The 9,344-nt window shown below is 54.0% G+C and overlaps 1 protein-coding gene across 2 annotated transcripts in view; it reads left to right on the top strand.

Moving 5' to 3' along the window:
• The first annotated feature begins 292 nt into the window (after positions 1-292).
• Positions 293-9,344, top strand: part of HNF4A (hepatocyte nuclear factor 4 alpha) — a 35,226-nt gene continuing 26,174 nt past the window's right edge. For both annotated transcript variants that reach the window (XM_071446742.1, XM_071446743.1), the window contains exon 1: positions 293-525. In XM_071446742.1, coding sequence (XP_071302843.1) covers positions 477-525 — 49 coding nt within the window. In that variant the 5' untranslated portion in view covers positions 293-476. The remainder of the gene's footprint in view (positions 526-9,344) is intronic.

The raw sequence follows: 9,344 nt of genomic DNA, 5'->3' as shown, positions 1-9,344 counted from the left end.
GACCTGGTTTTCCCACCTCGGGCGGGTGATGGCACAAAACCCAGCAGCGCCTGGGGCACTGCAGAGCTGGATGTGGCTGCCCCCACTCCCCGTGGCCAGGGGTGAACCCCAGCCCGGCGGCTGCCCCGGCCTTGACACCATCTGCAAGCGGGAGCCCCAAAAGAGTCCAGTAAAAGCCGTGTTTGAGTTTCTAGCTTGGCAGCAGTTACTATAGCTACAGCAACGGCACCTTGCAGATTGGTTTCCATAAGAGCTTGGTTACTATTTAACATCTCCACCCACATTAGCCCTGATTAAGCGAATCAATAAGATAACAGGAGAGGCAGGTTTCCTCGCCCTGCCTCTCCGCGCTCCCTCCTGCCTTCACCTAGTTCCTTAGTGAGAGACATTTTTTATTTATTTATTTACATTTCTTTTTTATTCCTCTACTTCCTCTGGTTTTCACCCCAAGTCCCCATAGCGGTAGCCGGCGAGACATGGTCAATGTAGGCACCCAGCTAAGCGCTAAGATGGAGGCTCCATATGGTGAGTACAGCGTTCCCAGCGCCCGCGCTGCCGGCCTGGCGTCGCTCGGGGAGCAGGGCTGGCAGCGGCCAGCAGCAGCCCCCAGCCCCACCGTGCTCCCCCCGCCTCAGGCAAGGCTGGAGGTGGAGGCAGGAGAAGGGTTCTGGCTGATTTGGATGTGATGTAAATCCTCTATGTGCGTTTTCTCTCTTTCACTCTGCTTGACCCAAAGAGGAAGGCACGTGCCTGAGGGAGCAGAGCGGCCCCACGTGCTGGCAGAGGGGCTGCTGCTGCTGCTGCTGCTGGGATCGCAGCAGAAGTGGCAGCATTTAGAGGAGGTGAAGTGCTGCCCTAGGACACACAGGCTGCAGGTGGCCCGTGGCATGCCCGGGCTGTGAGTGGGCACAGCGGGCACCTGCCAGCGCCGCGCTCCCGCCGAGGGCCGGCGTTACGGCTGGGCAGCTTTCCCAGCAGGGAGTGGAGTGCCTGGACAAGCAGCAGCCTCCAGCCTCTGCAGGGCACAGCATCAGGTGGCACAATGCTGCTGGTCACCTGGCCACAGCGAGATGCCTGCCAGGCCTGTGTCTGTGCTCCCAGGGTGGTGCAGTGGGCACCAGCCTGGAGCAGCCCCATGTTGTGCTCCTTGGCTGTGACAGATGCCAGCTGCCAACAAATGCACGTGGACCCCTGGGGACAGGTGCCCTTGCCTGGGCTGACATCAGCCCATGGTTATCCTCAGGATGGGACAACTGTGCCTGTGTGGCAGCATCCCCACACAGCTGGTTTGGTCCCATGGGTTCTGGGAACCCTGTTCCCTTGGGCATGGCCTGTCTGTGCAGTGAGATCCCAGCAGTTGAGATCTCACAGTTAAGAGGTTCTCCATCAGATCCTCATGGCTCTCCAGCACTTCCTTGTGGCTCTCCATCAGATCCTCATGGCTCTCCATCACTCTCAAGGGCTCTCCATCACTTCCTCTGGCTTTCCATCACACTCCATGGGGCTCCCCACCAAACCACCTTGCTTTCCTCGTTCTATTTTTCATATCCTGCTCCTCTTCTCTTTTACAAGTGTGCAGCCCCTGCTCAGCCCACCTTCCAGGTACTCTGTGTGCAAACCCAGGCCCCAGGAGGGCTTGTGGGACTCCCAGACCAGCTTCTTGCACTTTGCTCATGGTCTCACTTTAGATGGTTGCTTCCCTTGATCCAGACCTGCAGCCTCTCACAGGTGTGTGACCTCCAGCCCTAACCCACCTCTGTTGTGGCATTCCTATTGCCATGTGCCTCCTTGCCCCAGCCCCCAGCACTTTAGTGCCCTGCAGATCATTTTATTTCAGGTAACATCACCCCACAGTGAGCCATGGCCAGACAAAGGCCATGTCAGCATTTTGGTGGGTCCACGGTCTATGGCAATGGAAATGTGTAGAATTATATATGATCTGCTGTAGTGTCACTGGAGCAGGCAGTTGTGATCAAGCAGTTACAGAATGCTGAGTTTTAGCCTGCTTTTATCCAGTTGTGCATCCCCAGCCTGCAGGAGCCAGGTCTCTGGAGGAGCTCTGTTCACTCCTGCCTCTGAGCTGCAGGAACCAGCAGCAGGAAAATGCCCTGAAAACTGTCCAGGTTTTGGTCTGTTTAGTGCAGGCTGTGTCTTTGTGTCAGCTGGTGCTGCTTGGACAAAGTGCAAGGAGCCATGTGGTGAAGGACACATGTGAGCTGGTGAAAGGAAGGACTGATTCCTCTGAGATGGGCAGAGGGTGGGATCCTGGAGTGGGAACTGGCCCAGGAGGAGCCAGTGCCGAGCATCCCCCAGGCTGAAGCCCCTGCTGCTGGTGGGAGATGGCTCCTGATCCACCCAGCTCCCAGGGACTGACCTGCAGCTCATTTGCAGAAGGGGAGGTTCAAGGGATGTTCCCACCAGCCTGGGAGACCTGGTGGTGCAGGGTGGCCAAGTGTGGCTGTCCCCACATCCAGGGTGCCTGCATCCAGCTTTGCCCCAGGGTGCAAAGCCAACCTCATTTGTGCAGTGAGCAACCTGTGCTCCTGACACATGCAACAGGAGGAGCTGAACAAGCCCTTTAATCACTTAGGATGAAGTTATTCTGCCCACTTGCAGCTGGCTCTAATGTGAGCAGCCACTTGCCAGCCCTGGCACATCAGTGACCTTAAACACAGGCAGGTAAACATTTCTGACAGTAATTTTCTCCTGATTTTTTTTTTAAATAATTTTTATTAGTTATGATTTTTAAAGTTGTTTTTGTTTTAACTTTTCAGTCTGTGAGTCAGTAACTGAGCCATGTGTTGAGTGCAGGGCAAGTGCAGGCAGAGCCAGGTGCTGTGGGGTGGCTGGGGAGGAATCACTGCCCATCCCACCTGTGGCTGCTCTCCCCATCTGCTCCCGTGGCCCGACAAAAGCAGGCTCTGGCCAGCACCTGCTGCAAGCTTGGGGCCAGGCAAGGGGGAGAGAGAAATAATGAGAATAAAAAAGCAAGATGGGCCTCCCAGACTAAAGTGAGAGGAAACTCAGAGTGTTGGCAGAAGGAGGGGAGTTCTCATAAATAAAATGGGTGAAAAAGTTATCCAAACAGAGCTGAGGAAGGCTTGGTGGGATAGGGACTGGGCAGTGCCTGGCTTCCCTGGCATCTCTGTAGGGTTGGGCTGGGGCCGGGCAGCAGAGCAGGCACAGCAGCTGGGATGCACCATCCTGCAGATGGCAAAGTGGTGGCCAAACCCTTCCCAGGGTCACTGGGAAGTTTATTCCCTTGCAAAGCAGTGGGGAGCTCACTCATCAGTGGTGGTGCTGAGCCCCAGCTGTGCCCATAGTGATGCCCTGGCAGCCAGCAGCTCCCAGCCCTCAGCAGGACAGGCCATGGAGCTGGCATGCCTGATGGAGGCACACCTGGGTCCTCCAGGGGAGCCTTCAGCCTTGGATGCATTGAAATTTTTACAGGTTTCCTCTAGATATGACCTGAACTGAGCTTTTCCTCCTCAGCTGCTCTTTAATACCTCTGTTTAGTCCTTGGTCTCTGTGTCCAAGGCCTGGCAGCCATCAGGGACTGATGGCTCTTAGGACACCTGGCACAGCCCCCTTCCTTTTCCCCACTCTGGCCATCCCTGCTGGATGTTGGGGTGGCTGTAACACTGGTGCTGGCAAAGTCAGCACTTTCCAGTGCCTGAGCAGGATATTGGTGCAGCCAGGAATAAGCACAGATATTTGCTGGGATGCAAAAGGGACAATCACTGTGTTAGCACCTTGGACTGCTCCCAAGAGCTGTTTGCTGGTGCTTGGTGAAGGTTTCCTTGGGGAAGAGCTGGGGATGCTGCTCAGTGTCACAGGGTGTCTGCACTTGCCCACAGGGCTGTGACTTCTCCCACCTCATTCCAGACATTTATGGGGCCAGCAGCACTCCCTCAACTTCAGCTTTGCTTGAAACACAATGGTATTTTTATAGGGAGAGTGAGCCCAGAGGGGGAAATGAGCTCCAGCTCTGGAAGGTGAGCAGCAAGAGGCTCAGGAAGTGCCTGAGAAGTGCTTGAGAAATGTTCTGAGCTCAGCAGGGCAGATGTAGGTCTGCCAGTCATACTCTGTTAGTCATCTGCTGCCATTTCTTAAATGGCATTAAAAAATGTTTACTTAGCAAGAGTGCAAAGGGGTGGTGAGTGATGGTGGTCCCACAGACAGCAAGGGCTGGGTGAGCTTCTTTTACATACAGCAGTATTTGGAGCAGGACCAGGGCCAGCAGTGGGGCACAGGGCAGAGCCAAGGGGTACATCAGGGGATGCCTGCAAGTATCTCTGCTGGCAGGCTTGGGGTTAGAACAGGACAGAGACTGCAAAAAAACATCCATGACTGTTTGTGTTCAGGCTCCTTCTCTGTTTGCTTTCCTCAAATATTCAAGCAAACAAGGTTCCTGGCAGAAATGTATGTGGAAATGGCAAATGTTGCAGAATTTTCACGGAAGGTGAATTTCAAGGTAGGGGATGTAGGGTGAACCCGGGGCTGAGGGCTCTGCTCTCCTGTCCTGGGCAGAGGCACTGGGGCCTCTGAGCAAAGCTGGGTCCCACAAGCAATTCCTCCCAGGAACAGCTCCTGTCCAAGCTTCAGCCTGAGCATCAACAGAGATTACTCAGCAAGACACTTCAGGAAATACATGTCTCAAAAAATAAAAGTAGGTGCAGGATGCTGCACCAAAGGGATGGGAGGAGTAGATCGGGCAGAGAAAGTGGGCGTGAAAATGCACCAGCAGTCAAAGAGCAAACAGACTCTGGCTCTGCAAGGCTGGACCAGATTTTCTATCCCAAAATCCTGCAGTCACCAGAGGGATTCCAGCTGCATCCCCACAGTAATGGAGCTCTGGTGCTGAGAGAGAGATGGGGACCATCACTGTGAGCTCAAGCCCTCTGAGCCTCCAGCACCAAGGTGTCCCTGAGGGCACAACTGCTGCTGGCAGCTCCTGCTGGGAAGAGGACTGGAAGTAGGAATGGGTGATAGTGTGTGCCTCCATCGAGGGTGACCAGGCATAGCCATATCCTCTGTGATGGTGCTCTGAGAGCATCTTCTCCTTCTCTGCACATCCAAGTTGGTTTGACAGCCTAATTTTCATCACAGCCCTACAGACCTCAGACCTTGCTCACTCCACTCCAGAATTCCAGGGCAGGACCTTCCCTGCAGCTTTGCTCATCCATCTGTCAGGGTGGGTGGCTCATCTCCTGTCACTGAGCACAGGGAACCCAAACCCACCAACCAGTGGTGGGGACCAGCAGACACCTTTCACCTGCCTCTGCACCAGAAACCTGTCCCAGCCATGGGTGTGTGTGAGATTTTATAGGTGATAACTCCTGGGAAAGTGGGAAACACAAGGAGAGACACACACTCATGTTCCTGGCATGACCCAACGCTCTGGTTAGGAGAGCCAATGTCAACAGATAGACCTGAAGGAAGGAGCAAAACCAAATACATGGGTACTTCTCAGAACAAGAGCTGTAAAACCTGCACAAACCTGAACAAGTGCCACAACACTGGTTTATATGGTCAGAATCAACAGTCGAGCTCACTCAACATGTTTGCCAACACACAACGACAGCCACTGTGCTGGGTTTATGGCCCAGTGCCCCTCATGGAGGCAGAGCCCAGCTCCTCCTGCCCCACTCAGCCACTTCTGTCCCCCTCTGCTCCCAAGGATGCTGATCATTTTGCCACACAGTCCCCAAAGCCTTGATACCCCATGGTAAGGGGCTGCTGCTTGAGCAGGTCCTGTTCTGGAGACAGGCACACAGGGAAGAAAGGACAAAGCACTGATGGATGCCTGAGGGAACCAGCTCATGCAGAGTTTCATTGTGGGCAGGCTAAAGGTGGCAACAGGAAATGAGAGTGGAATAAGGAGGCAGGAGGGACAAGGGGACAAACAGCCAGGGTTCAGATCCACAGCCCTGCCGAGTCTGCTGCCACCTGTGGTGGTGTTCACAGGGGTCCCAGGACGAGAGAAGAGACGAGAATCTGACTCCATGTTTCAGAAGGCTGATTTATTATTTTATTATATATATTATATTAAAACTATACTAAAAGAATAGAAGAAAGGACTTCATCAGAAGGCTAGCAAGGAAAAAGAAGGAATGATAATAAAATCTTGTGACTGACCAGACAGTCTGAGACAGCTGGACTGTGATTGGCCATTAATTAGAAACAACCACATGAGTCCAATCACAGATCCACCTGTGGCATTCCACAGCAGCAGATAACCATTGTTTACATTTTGTTCCTGAGGCCTCTCGGCTTCTCAGGAGAAAAGATCCTAATGAAAGGATTTTTCAGAAAATATCATGGCTACAGCCACCAAGCTGGTGGGACTGAGGTGGTGGAAGCAGAGCCAAGTGCTGCCTGTGGCTCATCCATGGGTGTGTGCCTGGAGACTGCCATTGTCTGGGAGAAATGTCTGTTGACTTGGGTGTGTTTGCCTGTTACAGCCACTAAAACCTGTGTGGCAACACAGGGGTGCAGGGAGGTGTCACAGGGTTACACACAGTTCAGTCCCAGCCCTGCCCTTGTTGCTGCTCCCTGCTCCACGTGGGAATGTTGGGCATCAGCCCCTGTTGCCAGCACACCCCTACCTGGGCACAGAGCTGCTGCTCACTCCCCATTCCTGACCCACCAGGAGCATTCTGGAAGCTGCTGACTGTGGGCACACCAGATTAACTCAAATATACCTCAGGCAGGCCTGAGTGGAAGCAGAAGCTTGTGGAGACAGGACAGGAATGGTTTAGGAATGCTTTTGCTAGTGCCTTTAAAGTGCTGCTTGGGGCCTGATGCCTGGAGGACAGCAATGAGCTCTCTTCTCCTTGGCACAGCAAAAGCAGTGGTGGGCTTGGCGGGAAGAGTCATCCAAGGAAGAAGGAAAATGCAGGAAAATGGGTGTTTCACATGGGTTTGTCCCTGAGCTGGTTCTTCTGGACACAGGGGGTGATGAGACCTGGCCCTGGTTAGGTCACAGCCATACAGCACAAGGCTGAATTCTGTGGTACCCAGGTTTCCCTTTCAGCAATTCAGTCACTCAGTGCCTGTGAAACCCTAGTGAAGTTCTACTCTATTCCCTCACACGATTTTCCTCCTCCATTATAAACAGGGCCACACTTCCTGCAGAGAAGAAAACTCTGGGTGCTCAGCAGCCTCCCTGCTCCCCTCTGGACTGAGTCATCCTGCATTGTAATGTCAGTTGGGAGGGGAGACCAAGGTTGTTGCTCAAGGATATGGTGTTCTGACTATTTATATAGAAACACTTTAAAGCAAAAGCAGTCAGCTTCTCCCTGAGGAGTCAGACCCACTCCTGCTGTTAGACACACCCAGGCACAATTTCTGGATCAGCCTCCAGGCCTGCACAAATGGTCAGGTATCCCTGCCCTAAAGAAACCCAGTGGCAGGGCAGAGAGCAGGCAGGGGACCTCAGAAAGGTGGCCCAGAAAGCAGCAGGCACTGCTGTGAGCACGGGCAGCGGGGCACAGACCCAGAGCCACCTTATAATTTTCCTCCGGGTAGTGGCCAGAACCCTTTAAAACCTGTGGCTCTGCAGCACAAACTGCTGCTCCCCATCAAATCTCATTGTGACCAGCATTAAGGGATTAGCCTGTCCCTGCTCTGCGCCACAAGCAGCTCCTGGGCATGGCCCGTGCCCCGCTGCCCACGGGGGGCTCGCCGGCTGCACGGCCCCAGCCCGGGGCCAGACTCCCCTAGCCCTGCCCACGGAGTGAGCGCCCCTGGAAGATGAATGGCAGCAGATACCACCTGTTCCAGGAAACACCAGGTACCCCCCTGCTCCCCCAGCACTTGCAGCAGGGAGAGAAGCAGCTGCAGAACCAGCGCTGCAGAGTTTATGTGAACGAAGGGCATTGAATGAAGGGTGTCCGGTGTGGGTTTGGAGCTGCCAAAATATGCTCATTCCCCCTGGTATTGCTGGTCCCCAGAGCATGGGACCCCCATGTCTTTGGTTTCTGTTTTGCTTCGTGCAGGGTGCACATACCAGCTTTGTGGGTGGTGGTGGATCATGTCCCCACGTTGGTTCTGGGGCTCCAGAGAGGTACCCCAACATGGGCAGCATGGTGGGTGCTGTGGCTCCTGGGGGAAGCGGTGGTGGAGTCAGGCTGGCATCCCATGGATACCCCAGTGATTGCCTGTGCTGTCTGGGAAATGATTCAGTCATTGTCAGGCCAGTTCCCAGTGCCTGGCATTACTGCCCTGGGCTGCAGCCTCAGCTGGCCTGGGGACAGATCCTGCCACTGGCAGCACAGCCTCTGCCCCTGAGCCAGATCTGCAGCAGGACTTCCCAGCCCTCAGAATGAAAGCTTAGAAGTAACTAAGAGAAAAACACTTCCAGTGCAAACTTTACTGGTTGTACAGAGTCCTTAACAGAAAGGTTTTTAGGGTTCCCCTTTGTGGCCCCCTCCAGCCAGCTCTGTGCTCAGCCCCAGCATCCACGGGGACCTCAGTGTAGAGGCCAGGAGGCTGGGTGGGCTTAGGATGCACCAAACATGTCCAGGTTCCTGCACACCACTGCCAGCACCATGAAGAACTTGGACATGTTTGGTGCTTCCTGAGCCCTGGACCCTCACACAACCCCATCCCCAAAACACCCCAACAGCCTCCATTCCTCTCTGGGACTCAGCAAAAATTGAGCTGCTTGCTCAAGCAATTCCTGCCAAGCAGGGCTTGTGCTGGTGGTGGGGTTTGTGCTTCCTGGGGTAGCCTGCACCCCCAGCCACCATCCCCACCATCCCATGCCAGTGGGGAGTCACATGCTGGGGGCTGCTCCCAGCACTACCTGCACTCTTTATCAGCTGGAAATTGATTTAGGATAGTTCATGGCTTCAGTGTCCCGTGATACATTTACTACAAGTGGTTCATTTCCTCAAATGATGTCGTTTATGGTCATAATATATTTTAATTTCTTTATGATACAAGAGGCCAATGGCACTGGGACTTGCAGGAATGTAAAGGCACAAACAATAGTGTTATCCAGTGTTGCAGACCTAGGTTGAATACTCACAGGCTGATCAGCAGTTCCCATGTTTGTTAGGCAGTTGTCCCTGCAGTGTCCTGGTTTCTGGAACTGTAGGGACGTGTGATCCCCCTGCCCTTGCTGTGTTCCCATGTTCCCATACCTTGCTTTCTGCTGTGTTTTTGTTTCTCTGGCAGTGGACAGGAGGGTTGTGTCACACAGGAGGGTGTGTGGGGGGCGTGCAGCTGCTGTGGACATGGAGCTCCTGAGTTTTGTCTGGCTCTCACTCACCCCTTGCTGTGCTCTGGTCATTGAGGACATTGGGGAGAGGTTACTCAGGCATTCCTGCAAAGAAAAA

Source organism: Agelaius tricolor, unplaced genomic scaffold (genome assembly GCF_023055355.1).
Source record: "Agelaius tricolor isolate 1412-34295 unplaced genomic scaffold, bAgeTri1.0.p SCAF_23, whole genome shotgun sequence".
Taxonomy (NCBI): domain Eukaryota; kingdom Metazoa; phylum Chordata; class Aves; order Passeriformes; family Icteridae; genus Agelaius; species Agelaius tricolor.
Note: the sequence above shows the minus strand (reverse complement) of the source record. Positions and strands in the feature narration are given on the sequence as shown.